Below are 20572 nucleotides of genomic sequence, written 5' to 3' on the forward strand. Positions count from 1 at the left end.
GGTAAATCACAGTCAGGGGTTAACAGCTTTGGCCCTGGAGACCCGCAAAATTTCTGCATTTTTATTTCCACTCGGCACTTAGTCGATCGATTAAAGCAGTTGATTTCACAGTTAACGCACATCGTCTGGTTTCTAGGTTTTCGTTTTTAAGGCGAAAACAAAAACGAGCAAACCCTGGACCTCTGGGGATCAGGACCAGGCCACTCCTGAAAAATGGTGCGATTTGTAATTTTGTTAGTGTCTGGTATTTTTTTTGCAGCTGAGGACGGATTCCATGGCGGACGTGCTGAGGAGCCTGAACCTCCTGGAGGTGCTGAAGGAGTCCATGGAGAAGAAGGGGCTCTCCGAGGTGAAGGAGGCGGTGGAGGACCTCCTCATCAGCAGGGTGAACATCGCTGTGGTGGGGGAGAGCAGCCCGGAGAAAACCGCCCTCCTCAACTCCCTCCGCGGCCTGCGGCCCGGGGACGGTGGGGCGGCCCAGTTCCCCTCCCCCAGCCCCCAAGAGGAGCTGACAGTTTACCCAAACCCCAAACACTCCGACTTCCGACTGTGGGGCCTGCCCGTGGTCCCTGATGGCTCTCCCTTTGACCCAGAGGAGTACATGGAGAAAGTCAAGTTCCTGCGCTACAATGCCGTCATCGTGACGTCCTCTCGGATGCGGTTTTGCAGCAACAGCGCCCCCGTGTGGCGGGAGGCCAGATCGCTCCAGAGGGAGGCTGTGTACTTCGCCTTGCTGGCCTCTGAGCGCGACTCGCGGGAGTCCATGGAGCCTCGGCGGAAAGCCAGCCAGGAGTCGTTGGGGTCGGAGGGCCTGGCTTCCCCGAGGGTCTTCCTGGTACGTGGCACCACCTTGGAGACCCTGGACTTCCCCGAAATCCTGGAGGAAATGTGGCGGGACGTCCCGGAGATCAAGGCCGCCGCCCTCCTCCTGGCCCTTCCGGCCCTGTCCGTCGCCGTGGTGACCAGAAAGCGGGACGCCCTCAAGGCGCTGGTGTGGGCGGCGGCCTCACTCTCGGGCGGCGTTTCGGCCATCCCCGTGCCCCTGGTGTCCTCCGCGGTGGACGCCGGCGTGGGGGTGTGGATCCTGAGCAAGGCGCGCGACTCGCTGGGCCTGGATGACGCGTCACTGGAGGGGCTGGCCCGCCGACGGGGGCGGGACGGGGCGCGGCTCAAGGCCCTGCGCACCTGCCCCCTCTCCCGGGAGGTCACCAAGGGCGCCGTGAAGAAGCTGCTGGCGGCCGCAGAGAAGCAGAAGCCCACCGGTGCCCGCGTGGTGGAGATGGCGCTGCCCGTGACCGCCAAGTCCGCCAGCCGCTCCTTCACCACCATGTTCCTGGCGCTCAATGGCGCCATCGACGACATGGCCGCTGATGCGGAAAGGGTGGTGGCGGCTGCAGTCGGGGGGGCAGATTGAGGAACTGAATTCTTTGCGACCAATTTAAGAAAAAAAAAAAAAAAAAAAAACCGGAGGTGGCCTAATCCTTTTCGGCCTGTACTGTACATGCTGCATTACGCATTTGCATTAATTTGATATTTTTATTTGTTAATTTTCCATGTATTTCTTGCACCGTGAAGACATGCACCATTGCATCAGACATAAGAAAGCTCTTTAATGAAAACAAAATGTGCAAAATGACTTGAAGTGATATTTCATGGCAACACTTGCTGAACTTGGCTCCGTTGTTATTATCACTTGCTGCATTATGAGATCAGGTCTTGAGTGATGATGCATTGGTTCTGGAAATAAACTCATTGCAAATATCCAAAAAGAATCTTATTTCTCTCCCTTCTTTCCATGAAGAAGTCGGTTCCCAGTAACTGCTGCAGAAGTCTATTTAAAACAGTGGGGGGAAGTACAAAAATACAGTATTGAGAGAGAAAGAAAGACAGTGACACTTCCCACCGCATCCTCTGCAGGAAACAGGTTCTTTTTTTTTCTTTTGACACTTGGCTAAACTGTGAAAATGCACTACCGAGAAGGGGGGTTCTGTGTGTGTATATTTCCTGTCTAAGGAAGAGGGGTCATTTTTAAGTTTCAGTCATTTTACGATAAGGACATAGTACATCCAGATTAACTGTAGCTGATTTCTAATCCTCTGTCACATCCAACTTGTAGGTAAGCAGCCACTTTTACAATTCTTTCATGGGTAAATGATTTCTAGCATTTCTGTTTCTGATGGGGTTGTCTCTCTACCCCCCCCTCCAGGTACAGGTATCAATGCCATTGCTACAACAGTTATTAACATTTCATTTGAATGTTTGTGAGTTTAGTAGCTTTTGTCTGTACTTCGCCTTGTTTCTGGTCTGGGAAAACAAATAGCAAGTGTTATCGCTTTAAATAGAAATTGACTTTGCTGTTATTGTGGCCTTTTGAGTTCAAAATAGAGGTGCGTTGATCTAACTAATTTAGTAACTCCATTCAGGAAAGATATGCACTCAAGGTTTTCAGTCAAATATTCTTATTCAAAAATATTAACACGTACTGTACATATTAATATTTTAGCTAATTACTAGTGGAGATACTGTGGAGATATGACGTGCTTTTGACTCAAATGCTGTGTGGATCCCTGATTGTACAACACATCCTTGCGTAAGATGTTTATTTTATGCAGATGCTGATCTTTCTGGGTGTAATAGGAAAGAGTAGGCTGCGTAGATTGTTCACAACATAGAATGGTGTCTTGGACTGCAATTCATTAAATAATGCTGTTTTTTTAATAAGCTGCAGTCTGCATTAACTGTGTTTATTTAACCAGGTTAGTCTCATTGAGATTAGAAATCTCTTTTTCAAGAGAGACCTGGCCAAGAAAGCAGCAGTCGATTAAAGAGCCTAGCCTTAAACAGAAAACCAGAGGAAACAAAATGTTTGTTGAAACAGTTGAGCATTTCAGCTCTATCAGTGACCTTATCAACGCCCTTTATAATACATGACGGCAGTTCATAATTACAGTTTGTACTCAGGGATTTGATTACTTTCCAAAATTTGAAAGGGTTGTTTAAATTTTTAGTTGTGGTTGATACAAAGTAGTCAGATTTTAGCTTCTTAACTAAAAGTGTACACTTATTCCTCAGAAACCTAACTATTAGCCAATCTGACTCTGAACCTGTTCTCCTAGCAGTAGCCCAAGCTTGGTTTCTCTTGTGTAATTGCTTAGACAACTCGTCAGAAAACCAAGGATTTTCCCTACCTTCAATCCTGTAAGTTCTAAAAGGAGCATGTTTGTTTGAGATTTTCAAGAAATTGTCCCTAAAGGAAGTCCAAGCCATTTCAACATTTGGAATAAGACTGAACCTGCTCCAATCACAATAGTGCAGGTCGTGTAAAAACGATTGTTCTGAAAAATGTTTAAAATTATGTTTTTGGAGAAAACGGCGGTTGGTTTTAGGGATCTTAGTGCAGCGTATAGCTGCAATGGCACAGTGGTCACTCAGATCATTAACAAAAATACCAGTTGCAATATATTTGTGCGGAACATTTGTCAGGAAAAGATCAATAAGGGTCAATTTCTCTGGACATTTTTCTGATTTGGACGTGTTGGGCCACTTATTAATTGCGTTAAATTCATAAAGTCGCAGTAAACCTTTAAATCATCAGAGATCGGCTTTAACCAATCCCAATTTAGATCTCCGACAATGACAACCTCACCGTAGTTCAGTTTCGCCATGCATTTCATGAAAGAAGACAGCATATTACTTGGAGCAGATGGAGGTCTGTAACAACCAACCACAGTAATGAAGACGTCTTTCGACACCTCTACTATTAGAGCAAGCATTTCAAATTGTTTGCACGCGGACTCTGACAGCAGTACACTCGTACGGAAATTGCTTTTGGCATAAATAGCTACACCACCTCCCCTTTTGGGTCTGTCAGTGCGGAACACATTGTAGCCATATATATGAATATCTTCATCAGGAACAGACTTGCTCAACCAAGTTTCAGATATCACAATTATATCAGCATCAGTTGATTCAACCCAAATCCTTATCAGGTCTATTTTCGGAACTAAACTACGAACATTAAAATGTACAATACCCAGACCCGATGTACTTTTAAAATCTGACGGAGTTTCCAAACATTTTAGACTTAAGTCTGGGCCAGGGTTTGGTTGAACTTTTCCAGATAAAAGCAACAGTAGAACAATTAAGTTTCTCAGTTTATTGTGCTTAAACATCACTTTTTCAGCATTTAATTTGTCCACAAAATCCAAGTCCGAGTCTTTCGATACAACAAAGTAGTCATTCAAAAGCAACAAACTATGAAGATGATGTAGGATTTCTGAATTTTTTGTTGGCTTGACGACAGACAGGGCATGATCAAAATGAAATACTGAGTCCGTGGCAGTCAGGGAAGATCATCAACACACTACTCACCACATTCTGCTCGCTACGGACGGTGAGTGGATAGTATATTATTACCAGGAGTGTACTTCGACCCACTGATTTGTGTTGTGTGCTCAAACACCAGGATTGCCAGATGCGCTCAAAGCGGATTTCCAGGCCGTGGTGTGCACTATACGGGTTGCCAGATAGCCATAGTCTTTGATCACAGAGAGACACTGTGTGGGTTGCCAGGTGCACGAGGACAGGATTGCTTGTTGCTCACAAAGAGCCGCGAAGTGCAGGTAGAAAGAAGATTCAGCTGACCTGGAAAAAAAACTTCTACTGATGTGCAGGCCAGCTTCCTTCATAGACAACATCAGTAGGCAGCCGTGGAGAATGTTGACCATGGAACAGGGGCTGGGAGATGATGGCCTAGCTGATCAGAACAACTCCAGGGAGAGGCGCTGAAGCCACTCTTATGCCACTTACGCTGGCATTTTGAAATCATATAATCCACGAGCTTTTCTTTTGCAGACTTTGTCGCACTTCAAGGGCCGTTTTGCTAGGCCTTGTTTGGTGGTTTTCAAGTTTGGGCAGCAAGCAAAAAATAATGCATCAAGACGAACTTTTCAACATATTAAAAATAAAATAAAATAAAACCTATTCTGCCTAAAATTTAAAAATATTTGGTGTGAAAAATGAGTACAGTTAACTTACAAACTTACAAAACACTTACAAACACTGGACTGCAAACTCAGACAAAGACTGATATGCTGCCACTGATATGTTGCATATGCATGCATATACACAGACTCACAACCATGCATACACACACACACACGCGTGCGTGCACACCCATACACACATATTCACACACATGTACACACGCATATGCAAGCACATCAGACACACACCCATGCATGCATGCCAACACATGCACACACATCTTCACACACATACAAACGCACATGCATGCACATACACACACAGACATAGACACACACACACGCACACTTCATAAGTGTATTCACAGTGTCTTCTTTTCCAGATTTCTCACACTGATAAACGAAGGTTCACCATGATCTCTTTCTGGGCCATGGTCCTCTTTCTGATTGGTGGTATGTACCTGCTACGACATCCCTGTCCCTGCACGTTTCGTTATGCCCTTGTCTCTGTCACTGACACACTTCACTGGTAATCATTTTTTCCCCAGTAGAAATCGGTCCTTGTTACTGTATGCATGACGATCGGCATAGCAACCACGGTTTTATGAATGAACACAATGTTAACTTCTGAGGATTATCTGTCTGCTGCAATCCAACAGTGCAATATTAAGAACCGAAAAATCCACTTTGTGGGTGGTACAACTGCTCTAATGGTTCCTCTCTCTCTCTCTCTCTCTCTCTCTCTCATTTTCTACCGTAAGACTCTGCTTGCAGTTCCAGTGAGATGACGGCCAAAGAGGGCTCCTGTGTGACGGTCCACGTAACTCTGGACATATGGGGTTCTGGGTACATTGTTTGGTTGAAGGACGCCGAGTGGAATAAGGAGGCAAATGATTTTGAGGGCACAATCGTGCACAGCCTCAAACCTGACAAACCCGCCGCGAGTGAATTTAAAAACAGAGTGTCTGTGGGTTCCACTGAGTCCACTGAGTATTCAAGGAACTACGAATTGACCATCAATAACTTGAGACTGAATGACAGTGGAAAGTACATGGTTAGATACTATGATAAAGCTTATCCTCCTTACACAGTGAAAAAGAGCAGCAAGACTGAAAGACTTGAGGTTCAGAGTAAGTGCCTTTGCAATGATATATATATATATATATATAGGCCCCTTCATGTTCACCATCTAGTAGTTGTCTAATTGTCTACTGTATGAAAAGTATTTGTCTGGTATTGGATTTATTATTTAAGCAGCAGTCGTTGCAAAGATACACAACTGGCAATCCTGAAGAAGCATGCTTCAGTTACCAACAGTGATGTATTTGTAAGGAATCTGTGTGCAATATGAATGCTGATAGCTGTTATCCCTTAACCTGCTACTGGCAAAACTGTCAGCATTGTCCTCATGAGTAGTATGCCAGATATAGGATTGATGATTTAAAATCAGTTTAGAAACATTTCAGATATTCACAACTCGAAAGCCTGAAGGAACACACTTCAAGGTTACCCACAGTAATGCTTTTGCTTATATTTGCAGATGGCTGCTATGTAATTAAACTGGTTTGGTCTTATTTCGTTCTGGGCTCACTTAAACACAGTTATCATCTCATTATCACCATGAGCATCTGCATTTATGTATTTCATGAGGGACTTTGTACAATTAATCGCATTCACGATGGTCGTACGAGCCAGCCAAGAGGCCGCACGTTGCTTTACAATGATAGGCCCCAGAGCAGAGGGGGTTACAGGCTTGACTCAGACAAAGAAGCCCAGAACATGACAAAATAGTCTTTAGGCAACTAAAAAAAAAAAAAATCCATCACAGATTAACACATGATGATGAAACTGATGATAATCATCATCATCATCATCATAATCATCTTCTTCATCATAATCATCATCATCCTCGTCTTAATCATCTTCATCATCATATTCATGATCGTAATCATCATCATCATCATCACCATCTTCATCATCATAACGATCTTCCCCTGTCGAACCTCTGCAGAGAACCCTTGCCAGGTCAGCGTAACAGGGCCGGAGCTGGTCCAGACGGGGGCGGAGGTGATTTTGCGGTGCTCCACCGTGGGGCCCTGCCAGAACAGCCCCGAGTGGCGTAGCTCAGGGCCAGGCCTGGTCTCCAGTGAAGGACCAGGCACCCAGGGTGCGAAAACAGCCCAGCTGAGCTTCAAAGCGGACTGGTCACATGACGGGGTGACGTTCTCCTGTTGGCCGTCGCCGAGCAACGAGGCGTGCGCCTCCAGAAACATCACGTTGGCCGTGGAATGTAAGCCACATAATTTTAATTTTTATTGTTTTACCTGCCGACGCTGCAATCTTCATATCAGAGACACCGAAGCTACGTTTTACACATGACTGATATCTGAATTACCCACAATGCTGTTGATCCAGTCTCTGTGCATTTTTTCCATATGCCTTCTTCCGTAGTTTACAGAAAGCTTTCTTCTTTATCCCTTGTGTTCTGCACGATACATTTATTACAAAAGAATGGCAAACTACTCCATTGATATTTGGGTTCTCCTCCTCAGCACCACTGAATGTGCTTGTATCAGGGGTTTAGGATTAGGGTTCTCCTCCACAACGAGCACACTCACGTCTGGGAGACCAGGATTAGGGTTCTCCTGCACAGAACCAAGCATGCTAGTGTAGCACTCGTGTCACTGTGTCACAGGCAACTACAAGCTACTGGACCAGTTCTAGGTTTAAAGGAGTGGTTGAGCTAAATAAAATAATAAACCAGAGACTACAGCTTTTGAATGAATGAGCCAGCAGTTTACTGATAACAACAGGACATATAGCCTACTCACATTACACATACAAAGTATTTACAGTAGGTAGAAGGCAGGCAAGTTACACTTAAACCCCCTTAGTTTTATCCCTTTTCTTACTCCGAATAGGTTGGTTTAGGTTTAGATTTCAAGTTAGTTTTGACAACTAAATATTGTTCCTTTAAGTTAAGACCGGTCTGTTTTCTGTTTAAGGTTAACAGCCTTAATTTGACAGGTTAAACCTATTTATTTTAGCTATTTTCCCTTTCGAATTAACTCTTTTCTTGGTTTCAGGTGAACAGGTAGGCTAAGTACCCCTTAATATTCCCCTTTGTTAGGTTAATTGACCTTTGCAGGAGTAACACAATCGAGATTCACCGTTCAACTCAAACATCAATACAGTAGGCCTACAACACTGGCGGTTTAACTCAACACCAATACAGTATAACATTGGAAATTTAACTCAACATCGATACAGTACAACATTGGCAATTTAACTCCTTAAATGCAACGTCTCACTCGAGCAGGATATTCCTTTTGGTTCCAATTCAGTTCGATAATTCAGTTCAATTTGTTCAATTTTGAAAGCAATGAGAAATCTACGATCCTACCGCAACAGTGGCGAAGCAGTATTATTGGTAGGTCAAACCGTATGCAGGTCATCCGGTCGCCGGTCTTTTCAGTCTTCGTAGGTAAGAATTTCTTGGGTGAGGCTCGCCATCTGGTATCCTATGGGTGCGTTCTGTCTATCACGGCTACGCACCAGAGACTGTAAACAATATGGACAAAGCTACTGTGACGTTGACACCCATTGACACTCCGTGGGTCCCTAAAACACGTTTTGAAGCTCAATGGCGGGCGCGGCCATGTTGTCGAGTTAGAGTTAAGCCGTCTTGTGATTTTTACAATGTGATTGACAGTCCGGTGCGGAAAAGCCCATCAACCTGAACGAACGATTGCAGAACGAACTTGAGGCTAGCTGACTGTCTGCCGTTATGTTTTAAAATATATTATGAAATGTTTACGGAGTTTAATTTCCATCCGTGACTGTACTGTGTCATGTAATCACGTTATATGTATGACAGTAATACTACAATTATGTTCAGTTATCTTCAATTTCTGTTTCTCAGCAAAACGAATATGCTTAGCTAGCATATCAGCTTGCCAGTGAGCTAGGTAGGCTATCCGTGGTTAGCTCACGCATTAGCAATATGAACCACAGGGGAAGAACATCGACTGATGGTCGGTCAATCAATCAGAGATGTGTAGGCTACTGGTGATTTGACTAGGCTCATTTTCGTATTACTGTCTGGTAGACCTGCTGTTAACATAGCAAGTTATCGTCGTAGGTTTTCGCCACAGTCAGTTAATGAGCCAGTAACTGCTACTAGCTACGCCATCGCCATTTGTGGTGTTCACTTGCTGGGTGACGCTAGCTGACCGATCGTTCGCAAGTCACTTTCTACTGAATAAAAATTAACACTGTCAGCGGTGATTAACAAATCTACCAAGTATTTTAATAACTGATCTGCAGGCGTGTAAATATGACAACGCACTTTGTACAGCAAGTTTTCGACCTGGTGCATGAAGACAAAAATGATGTACATTGAATTTCTAATTATTATTAGAATATTATTTTTTTCTTGTAAATCATCAAAACCAAAGGAGAAAAGCCAATATACGCAAGGAGCCCCCAGGATTCTGAGAACCACTCTCTTAAATGCTCTTGTCGGTCTCTTAAATGCTAAAAACATGTTCCTTTCTAAATGCCAGTCTTACAAAAATGGTTAATTTCGTTAAATTCTGTGTGTGTGATTTCATCGTGTGTTGTTTGCTATTCAGCAAATAAACCTTAAGATTCTTAATTCGCTTTGTGAAACTGAAAATTTTGCAGTGTTTATCCCAAAATCGGGATAATAGTAGCTTTGTCACATGCGTGAAGCATGGCCCAGGTAGACATTTACGGAATGTACACGATTGACAAGCCATCAAACACGTTTGACAGATTGAATATTTGCAGCTTAGGGTTAGCTAGCTAGTCAAATGGCTTGGTAGCTGAAGTTGCAAACTGTTTTAGCATAGGCTACTGGACTACCAAATATAGCAAGCTGATTACGCTTTCTGCCAACTAATCATTTGGTTAAGTAGGCTAAAGGAAATAGTAAAAATGACTCGGCTACCGAAAAACCTAAGAGGAGGATTATTTCACGGTCGTCTAGTGGAGCTGTAAATAGCACACGCCATAATGAAATCACTACGAAATGGGATGCCTGCATTTTCTGACTTCGCACAGGTGGACCGCGGTCGGAGCTGCAATGTCAAGGCCAAGAGGCGCCACCTCCCACTCCAGTGACCATAGACTGTAGCCCTTACTGTAGCTTAGTCCTCTGCAGTAATCAGGAAGTGACGCAAACTGTACCTCATTGGTCCACAACAAATATTATAACAGTGCCCAAATGACACAATAAATCATGTAATCGACCCATGGACAGTCATAAGACAAATAAAATACACATATTGTGACTATTTGTTCTCATGAGAAAAAATTATTGACTTTGTATTTTGACCGTATTTGTACCGTAGCCTTATATGGAAACCGGATATGAAAACACCTATACTGGAGCCAACCGTAGTGGCGCTAGTGAGCAACCAGGAACAACAAGACCAGGAAATGAGCTTCAAAAGTCTGGTTTTGGCCACTTGCTACGCACACACACACCGATAAAGAATCTGAATCCACGTTAAACTTTCTGGAAAGTTCTCCCGGGAAGGGAAAAGGAAAAAAAAAAAAGAAAACCAACTAAAACCGTCTTTTTCAACAATCAGCAACTCCGGTTTTTTTGCAATAAATCCTTAATTCGCCGCGTTAGATGCTTCCTCTCCTTCTTCCTTGGTGTTCACCGGCAGCTTGCATCCTTGAGAGTTTCATTACTGCCATCTCTCGGAGTTAGTTAACTCCTACAGCTTACTGAATGTCACACTGTCCCTAACAGTCCTGTTCTCCGAAGGTAGCTAATAAAGCATCTCCTCCCCTGCCCACTAGCACCACACTCAGTACAGTCCTGCTCCTGTTATCCCCAATCTTCCCATCTCCTCCATCACGTCCCTCCTTTCCGATCTATATTACTATAGGGTCCCTATAATTATAGTATTCACTAACTAAATCAGCATTCTTATTTCTGTGCTTAATCTTAAGTAATTCCAGATCTACATCCACACTTTCTAATTCCCAGACAGGTCTAACAGGCCACACCACAGTTTCGCCAAACTCTTTATCATAGACTCCCATATCTCTTGCCACTTGATCTCCGTTAAAGGAGAAGTCAAGCTCAATTAAAGGGGATTGTCAAACCTTTCTTTTCTATTAAAACTCGCATGAAGCCAACAGCGTAAGATTTTAACGTGTTTTAAGGAAGATTATTACCATGAATTAATTTTTTTTTTTTGTTATTTCATTTACTATTCACATTAAAAGACATTGGCTCACGTGCATGTCATTTTTGTTGTCTGAAATGTCTTTTTCCTTAAGATTCGCCCAAAGACACCAAGGCGAAAGTTGCTGGTTATGACGTCATAAAGGAAGGACAGGCAGTCACCTTCTCCTGCCACAGTAAAGGAAACCCCCAGCCCACATTGTCCTTGTTTAAACTGGGCCAAGGTGAAATTGCCCAGGGAGGAGAGTGGAAATTACCCAATGTCAAAATAGAAGATGCCGGGAGCTACTTCTGCCAGGCTAAAAACAAACTTGGCACTGAAAACTCAACAAACGTTATACTTGATGTCACATGTGAGTCTCATTTTTTTTTCTGCTAAACTCAAATACAATGCCAAGGGAAAATGTTAATCAGTCTTTTTTCCTTACATTCTTCTTCACTATTTATTGTTTTCTTTTCTAATTTGGAGGATTTAAAAGTGGGAAAAAATTTGGAAGTCGTATGATGTCATGTCTGTCCAGGGCTGCCCTGTATGTGCCAAAAATGTCATGTCCCTTATGTGACACCCATTGAGTATGACCTCGTGTCCCTGTATGTCCCACAAAGTTTTACCTGCTGTCGATTAGTTCCTGAAAAAAGCAGGTGACTGAAAAGCCAAATCTGGTATGTGGTGCTTTTATTGAATATGAGCCACCAAATCTGGGGTGCTCTATAGATCCGGCAGGAAACAAAATGGACTCAGTTTGACAGCGTGTATTTAGAGTCCCAGTGCTCTCCGTGTATACGTCCTGTGTGAGTGCTGTATTTAGAGTCCCAGTGCTCTCCGTGTAGACGTCCTGTGTGAGTGCTGTATTTAGAGTCCCAGCGCATTGTGAATACTCTGCCTGTGACTGTTATCGATCTGTGATTTACTGTTGGAGTGTCTGTGATTCACCGCTATGGTCGGTGACCCACAGTCACAGCAAATGTCTGTGATTCATTGTCACCGTACTTGTCTGTGCTCTCCAATCACCAATCATCCTCTGCTCTTACTCTTTGACTGTTTTGTCCACAGCAACAAATATGAATGCAGTGCTTTTTACCATTAGACCTCCAACACTGGAAAGCCAGATTAGCACATCAAGTTGTCTCTCAGAGGAGTCACATCAGGCAGAAAGCACAATAATTTTTGGGGGATTTTCTCGATTATGTTAAATTGCAGGTGGTAGTTCAATATAATGGGTAATGAACTGGTCTTGCAAACTAAAGGTTGCGGGTTTGCTTCATGGGCGGGGCACTGCATTGCACCCTTGAGGAGTGTACTTAGTCAACTGCTTCAGTATTTATCCAGATATATAAATAGGTACAATGTAAAAAAGCCAAAGTTGAGTAACTTTCTTTGGATAAGGACGTCTGCTAAATGCCCATGGGAAAAAAAATATAAAATGATTTGAAAGGCCAACTTTTCTCCTAAAATCCAAATCTAATGATTTTTCCACCTTTCCATTATTTGTGCATGACAACAACAAAAAACAATAGAAACCATTTTTTGGCAGTATGGGTCTAGCAATGTCAATTAGTTGTGTTTCTCCATAAACTACAAGGTAATTTTGATCGTGCGTAAGGAACGAAATATGACAATGCTTGGGCAGTTTATTTTTAGCTCCATTTTACAAGTACAAGTTATTTTCAGTGTAATGTCTCAAAGCACTTGCAATTGGTTGTGCTTTTTTCATAAACTGTTGATTCTTCATTAGCAATAGGAAAGCTTGCTGCATTGCGTTTTAAAGGACAAATATTTTTATTTCAGATCCTCCTAAGAACACCTCAGTGTCAGTCAGCCCCTCTGGTTCAGTGTTAGAGGGCAGCTCTGTGACTCTGACCTGCAGCAGTAATGCCAACCCAGCAGTGCAGAACTACACCTGGTATAAAGTGAATGGGACAGAGATGAACACTGTAGGAACTGGACAGAATATCACCTTCACTGTGACTGAGTCCAGTGGCAGTGAACAGTACTACTGTGAAGCTCAGAATGAACATGGCAAGGAGAACTCAACTGTACAACTGGAAGTTGTTTGTAAGTTTGCCATCCTACTAATTATATGTTCATTCATTTTATTTTTTGCAAATAAATTTACTTTATATCTTTTCTAATGTTATTACCACAGAAACATGAACACGTTTATTTTTTTTCACACTGGAGTACCAGGAAATCCTGTTTACCATCTGTTAATATTTAATCACATCAGTGTTTTGAAAGTGGATTGAGAGTTGATCATAACTGAAAAACATATAACAGAACTACAGATATAAATGCAATGTATTTTTTTTCCCATTAGACCCCAAAAAATGACTGGTTCTCACTGGGGATAAAACAGGAAGAAAGAGCCTTTTTTGTGATAAATGGCTGGGTGGTAGTGTAGTATAGGGGTCAGTGACCTGGTCTTGTAAATTATAGGGTGCAGGTTTGATTCCCAGATGGCACACTGCATTGTGCTCTCAAGCAGTTGTCAGGTGAGGGCGCGGGAAGGGACCCAAGCGCAGAGTGCAGGGAAAAACTCAAAAACTCCAAAAGTAGGGAGAACAAAGACTTTACTGAAAAATTACGGGGAACAAAGGGAACAGAAAGCCTCGCAGGGCGGTGATTACAAACAAAGAAAAAACTTCAAAAAGCGGGGAACAAGAAAAATACAAAAACCCAAAAACACGTAATGAACAAAACAAACTACCATACAACGGGCAAGCAGGCAGGCAACGGGCAACGGGCAGGCAACAGGCAAGGAGCAGACACAGGGCAAGCAAGGAACAGCCAACAAACCAGCAAGGATCCAGCACCTGAGTCAAGGAAAAGGGAGACTTAAATAGACACGACGCAGACGAGACACAGGAGGGCACAATGAACAATCAGGCCACAGAGAGGGAAGGGAGCACGAGACAATAAGCAACTAATAATGGGAAAATTGAAACCAATAAAACAATTAACCAAGACACAAAGCAGAGGTGCCGCCATCTGGCGGCCCAACCAAGAATAACAAGGGGATGACACAGGACCCTGACAGCAGTGTACTTACTGAACTGTGTCAGTATTTATTCAGTTACAGAAAACGATACTATTCAAAAAAATAAATAAATAAAACTAGTGTTAGTAGTTATAGTTAAGCATTTCTCTTCAATGCCCTTTTTTATAAAATATAAAATGTGTTGAACAGGTACGAGCGAAGATTGAATATAATGGACTTTAATGCCAACTTCCCCTGAACAGTTCTTCATGTACAGTAATGCTTTTTTCCCTCTCCATAGTCTGTACATACTGTACAACTGTATAACTGTACATGTTGTATATAGTCTGTGACAACAATGTTTTGGCAGCATGGGTCTAGTTATGTAAAATCAATGTGTTTCCAGGGCAATTTTTATTGGGAGAAAGGAAACAAATATCAAATGCATGAGTAGTTGCATTTGCACTCTGTTAAACTAAAAGTTAATTTTACTAAAAAAAAATAAAGTTGTGTTTTGTAAATTGTTTATTTTACAATGGCAATAGGGAGGTTTGCTATGTACCCTCATAAAAGACAAATTATTTTTCTTCCAGATCCTCCTAAGAACACCTCAGTGTCAGTGAGCCCCTCTGGTTCAGTGTTAGAGGGCAGCTCTGTGACTCTGACCTGCAGCAGTAATGCCAAACCAGCAGTGCAGAACTACACCTGGTATAAAGTGAATGGGACAGAGATGAACACTGTAGGAACTGGACAGAATCTCACCTTCAATGTGACTGAGTCCAGTGGCAGTGAACAGTACTACTGTGAAGCACAGAATAAACATGGCAAGGAGAACTCAACTGTACAACTGGAAGTTTATTGTAGGTTTGCCATCCTACTAATTATATGTCCATTCATTTTATTTTTTTGCAAAATATATGTGCTTTATATTTATTCTAATGTTATTACCACAGAAACATGAACACGTTTATTTTTTTCACACTGGAGTACCAGGAAATCCTGTTTACCATCTTTTAATATTTAATCACATCAGTTCTTTGAACGTGGATTGAGAGTTGATCATAACTGAAAAACATAACAACTACAGATATAAATGCAATGTATTTTTTTTTCCATTAGACCCCAAGAAATGACTGATTCTCACTGGGGATAAAACAGGCAGAAAGAGCCATTTTTGTGATAAATTGCTGGGTGGTAGTGTAGTATAGGGGTCAGTGAACTGGTCTTGCAAATTATAGGGTGCAGGTTTGATTCCCAGATGGCACACTGCATTGTACTCTCAAGCAATGTACTTACTGAACTGTGTCAGTATTTATTCAGTTATAGAAAACGATACTATTCAAAAAAATAAATAAATAAAACTAGTGGTAGTAGTTCTAGTTAAGCATTTCTCCTCAATGCCCTTTTATTATAAAATATAAAATGTGTTGAACAGGTATGAACGAAGATTGAATATAATGGACTTTAATGCCAACTTCCCCTGAACAGTTCTTCATGTACAGTAATGCTTTTTTCCCTCTCCATAGTCTGTACATACTGTACAACTGTATAACTGTACATGTTGTATATAGTCTGTGACAACAATGTTTTGGCAGCATGGGTCTAGTTATGTAAAATCAATGTGTTTCCAGGGCAATTTTTATTGGGAGTTAGGAAACAAATATCAAATGCATGAGTAGTTGCATTTGCACTCTGTTAAACTAAAAGTTAATTTTACTAAAAAAAAAAAAGTTGTGTTTTGTAAATTGTTTATTTTACAATGGCAATAGGGAGGTTTGCTATGTACCCTCATAAAAGACAAATTATTTTTCTTCCAGATCCTCCTAAGAACACCTCAGTGTCAGTCAGTCCCTCTGGTTCTTTGTTGGTGGGCAGCTCTGTGACTCTGACCTGCAGCAGTAATGCCAACCCAGCAGTGCAGAACTACACCTGGTATAAAGTGAATGGGACAGAGATGAACACTGTAGGAACTGGACAGAATCTCACCTTCAATGTGACTGAGTCCAGTGGCAGTGAACAGTACTACTGTGAAGCACAGAATAAACATGGCAAGGAGAACTCAACTGTACAACTGGAAGTTTATTGTAGGTTTGCCATCCTACTAATTATATGTCCATTAATTTTATTCTTTTGCAAAATATATGTGCTTTATATTTGTTCTAATGTTATTACCACAGAAACATGAACACGTTTATTTTTTTCACACTGGAGTACCAGGAAATCCTGTTTACCATCTTTTAATATTTAATCACATCAGTTTTTTGAAAGTGGATTGAGAGTTGATCATAACTGAAAAACATATAACAGAACTACAGATATAAATGCAATGTATTTTTTTTCTCCATTAGACCCCAATAAATGACTGGTTCTCACTGGGGATAAAACAGGCAGAAAGAGCCTTTTTTGTGATAAATGGCTGGGTGGTAGTGTAGTATAGGGGTCAGTGAACTGGTCTTGCAAATTATAGGGTGCAGGTTTGATTCCCAGATGGCACACTGCATTGTACTCTCAAGCAGTGTACTTACTGAACTGTGTCAGTATTTATTCAGTTATAGAAAACGATACTATTCAAAAAAATAAATAAATAAAACTAGTGGTAGTAGTTCTAGTTAAGCATTTCTCCTCAATGCCCTTTTATTATAAAATATAAAATGTGTTGAACAGGTACAAACGAAGATTGAATATAATGGACTTTAATGCCAACTTCCCCTGAACAGTTCTTCATGTACAGTAATGTTTTTTTCCCTCTCCATAGTCTGTACATACTGTACAACTGTGTAACTGTACATGTTGTATATAGTCTGTGACAACAATGTTTTGGCAGCATGGGTCTAGATATGTAAAATCAATGTGTTTCCAGGGCAATTTTTATTGGGAGTTAGGAAACAAATATCAAATGCATGAGTAGTTGCATTTGCACTCTGTTAAACTAAAAGTTAATTTTACTAAAAAAAATAAAGCTGTGTTTTGTAAATTGTTTATTTTACAAAGACAATAGGGAGGTTTGCTATGTACCCTCATAAAAGACAAATTATTTTTCTTCCAGATCCTCCTAAGAACACCTCAGTATCCAACAGTCTCTCTGGTTCAGTGTTAGCGGGCAGCTCTGTGACTCTGACCTGCAGCAGTAATGCCAAACCAGCAGTGCAGAACTACACCTGGTATAAAGTGAATGGGACAGAGATGAACACTGTAGGAACTGGACAGAATCTCACCTTCAATGTGACTGAGTCCAGTGGCAGTGAACAGTACTACTGTGAAGCACAGAATGAACATGGCAAGGACAACTCAGCAAATGTCCAACTAAACGTGATATGTATGTTCAGTGCATCTATTATATAATTGTATAAATCATATTATTGTTATATGTGGGCAGCTGTGCTGTTTGTAATTGTGGATCCTGTGTTCAGACATGCCTCAGATCTCTGGCTCTGGGAGCTGCAGCAGAACTGCAGCAGAGATCAGCTGCTCCTGTGAGAGCCGTGGGAATCCCTCTCCCAGCATGGAGTGGCGTGTGTCTGGACTGCGGGTCACTAACTCTACTGACAGGGTCATCAGGGAGGAGCAGCTGGGGAACACAGGCCTGAGGAGCTCCCTCACCATGCGCCAATCACAGGGAGACACGCCCACTCTCCTCTGCATCAGCACCAACACTCTCGGCTCCGCCAGCCTCCAGCTCCACCTCCCGTCTCCACAGCAACACTCAGGTAAATGAGCACACATTTCTCCTCTTTAACATATTTATACATCATGCACTAATATACAGAGGTGCCCTTTTCAATGCAATTATTTAAGAGATTGTAAAAGTAGCATTGATGATACTGTAAACCATATAGTTAAATTCAGTTCTATGTTTTTCTCCCAGGTGACATTATTTTTAGATCTTTGTATTGGTGGGCAGGGGTTTATTTTGTATTAATTCGCCGTTCAAAACAAAATTTATTTTGTTTTGAACGGCATGTTTCAGAACACAAACAAATTTTTTTTGTGCCACACAGTAGCTTTATTCAAATCCATCCATGGTTAAATGATTAAATGAATTCAGTAATTCATAAATTAGTTAATTCATTAGTGAACGTGTACTGAAGGATTAATGTGTGCATTATTTTGGAGAGAACTGAAAGAATCAATGCTTTAAATTTTGCAGCCGGTTTCTCCGGTGTGATTGGGTAAATGACTGCCTATATATTTTATTTTGTCCAAAGTGTGTTTCTCAGTATCTAACTGAAATGTCCTTTGTTCAGGTTTCGACATTTCTTCACTGCTGATTGCTGCAGCTGCCGGTGCTGGTGCCATGATGATGATATGCCTCATAATGCAGCACATTCTAAAGTAAGAGAAACTGGGGCCTGGACAGTCAGTATCAAGGGAAACTTCATCCTGGTTCCATGTTATTGTGTGATATTACTCAACCCTACTGCTGGGGTCATCATTTTTTAACTGTATAGATGTGTTAATTGCCCTGTCTCGCGTCTGAAACATGTCTCGTCAACTTAATGTGTTTCTATGACATGCAGAGTTACTGTAGCAGATCTCAGAAATTGAGATGTATTTTTCTGGAGAATGGATATCCACATCCTGAATAATAAAAAGTGTTATAACTGACACTTTTTCAAACCAAGTTATCACTGAACAAATCCATGTACCTGTTAGACTCCAATGAAAAAGTGGCAACTGTGAACAATCGGTATTCTGTATTCTGCACAAGAGGAGGCAGTTCACACAGCGAGGTGTGTGCTCAAAGTCCCACAGTGGGGCGGTCCCTCTCAGCATTTATAACGTTCATATCACATCACATGGTGTGTAGCTTAAGCGTAGCAAATCATCATTTGTTTTACGTTCACTGTTCTCCTAAATAAGGTCAACAGGGTTAGATTAACTGCTAGAAAGAGAGAGAGAAAGAGAGAGTAGAGAGGGAGGGGGAAACCCATCCTCCTCTGGTCGGCTCAGGGTGCCGACTGGTGACCAGCATGTCAGCCAGTTTATGCACAAGATATGATATGTGATGTGGCTCAGATGAAGGGTGGGGCCGGGTGGCGGTGATGGGGAACAGCAGGTGGCGGCAGATGTGGGCAGGGTGGAGGCAATGACGAAGGAGGGGCTGGACCGCAGAGGTGGGGGAGACCAGACGACTCTCAAAGCACTCTCGAGGGTTGGGGCAAGAGCCCCGCCGGCAGCGTGGGGGAGAGGGTGAAAACGGCAATTAGGGAATTTGCAATATAGCAGACAGTGAGTAAAGTGGCAGTGGTATGTATTGGGGGGGACCCCGCCAGGAGTAGAATATGGCTGCATATCTACTAGGACAGGGATGGAGAGCCCATGCAGTCATGAGGGGTAGACAACCATACCCGCCTATCAAGAGCCAGCCCATGTAAAGTCGGGTCACAGCTGATTGACAGGTGACAGTAAGGAAAGGATTGCCACCTACAAAGCTCTATGACTACAGGCTTCTCGCACCTGTCTCCAGACTACAACTGATTGTAAGCCTGAGCATAGAGGTGCGTTTTTAATCTAGATTTAAATATTGAGACTGTGTCTGACTCCTTTATAAATTTTGGAAGCTGGTTCCACAAACTGTTAATACTGTTTGATACATTACTGATCAGTTATGTTAAAGGAGTACCATGGTGATTTTCACACTTTCTCGGTTTTATGTGCTATTTGCACAAGAGGCATTGAAGAAACACAATGAGTGAAGTATTAAATATGTCCGTTCTGTATTTTTGGAGAAATATGCGTTTTAAATTTATCGTCCTATTTTCAACCGGTTGAGAAAGTTGTCAACTTGGTGCGTCACGAACACAGTAATCACTCCCCTTTCCACGCCCCGTAAACCCATGGATAACTCGAGACCCATAGTTTGCGCCGCTGGCTTATGGGCAAAACAATGCAAATATTTGACTAACGTTAGGTTCACTTAAATTAGAGTGCCTTTTAAGGACTATTAGATTATTTGTGGTTATATTCATTTAGCTAGCTAGCTAGCTAACGTTAGCTAGCTAGGTAGTTTGCTTTCATAAGGCAATGTTATCGATAACGTTAGCTAGCTAGTTTGCTTTTATGAGGACGTTATAGTTGTGCTTTTATCTTAACTTGGCTAGCTAGATAGCCAAAATTATAATTGGATATAAGTCAACGTCCTTACCTTAGCTATCTATCGATACTTGATATACTACTAAGCTAGCTAGCTTGTGAAAAGTCTCCCAAAAAGAGCGCTTATCATGGGGGTAGCTATGGTAACGGGGCACGGTCTGTCAATCATAGCTAACTGACAGGTCTCATTACCACGCCCAGACGGTTCGGGTGAACTTTTATAGTGGGAAATTTAGGCTTAGAAAAATACGTTTTAAAGTACATTGAAATGACTGAATAATAAAAAAAAT

At 42.0% G+C, this 20572-nt stretch overlaps 3 protein-coding genes across 4 annotated transcripts in view; all 3 read left to right on the forward strand.

Annotated features, from left to right (window-relative positions):
* The window catches only part of LOC118226879 (myelin-associated glycoprotein-like), a 103213-nt gene that overhangs the window by 40440 nt on the left and 42201 nt on the right, over positions 1 to 20572 (forward strand). Inside the window, exons 5-10 of the mRNA XM_035416842.1 lie at positions 11307 to 11564; positions 13001 to 13267; positions 16007 to 16273; positions 17236 to 17505; positions 17600 to 17896; positions 18434 to 18521. Of these exons, the coding sequence (XP_035272733.1) occupies positions 11307 to 11564; positions 13001 to 13267; positions 16007 to 16273; positions 17236 to 17505; positions 17600 to 17896; positions 18434 to 18521 (1447 nt within the window). The remainder of the gene's footprint in view (positions 1 to 11306; positions 11565 to 13000; positions 13268 to 16006; positions 16274 to 17235; positions 17506 to 17599; positions 17897 to 18433; positions 18522 to 20572) is intronic.
* LOC118227006 (interferon-inducible GTPase 5-like) lies at positions 251 to 1416 on the forward strand. Its single transcript, XM_035417057.1, has one exon. It carries the CDS (start codon positions 275 to 277, stop codon positions 1412 to 1414), a length of 1140 nt encoding a protein of 379 aa, XP_035272948.1. The 5' UTR covers positions 251 to 274; the 3' UTR covers positions 1415 to 1416.
* Positions 1860 to 7886, forward strand: LOC118227088. 2 transcript variants are annotated; one of them, XM_035417217.1, is made up of 4 exons: positions 1861 to 2116; positions 5369 to 5438; positions 5747 to 6115; positions 6997 to 7886. In XM_035417217.1, the coding sequence occupies exons 2-4, from the start codon at positions 5399 to 5401 to the stop codon at positions 7362 to 7364; spliced, it is 777 nt and encodes a 258-aa protein (XP_035273108.1). In that variant the 5' UTR covers positions 1861 to 2116; positions 5369 to 5398; the 3' UTR covers positions 7365 to 7886. The 2 variants fall into 2 exon arrangements, with proteins under 2 accessions (XP_035273117.1, XP_035273108.1); XM_035417226.1 differs by lacking the exon at positions 5369 to 5438 and having other exon boundaries at positions 1860 to 2116.

The sequence above is a fragment of the Anguilla anguilla genome, chromosome 1 (genome assembly GCF_013347855.1).
Source record: "Anguilla anguilla isolate fAngAng1 chromosome 1, fAngAng1.pri, whole genome shotgun sequence".
Taxonomy (NCBI): domain Eukaryota; kingdom Metazoa; phylum Chordata; class Actinopteri; order Anguilliformes; family Anguillidae; genus Anguilla; species Anguilla anguilla.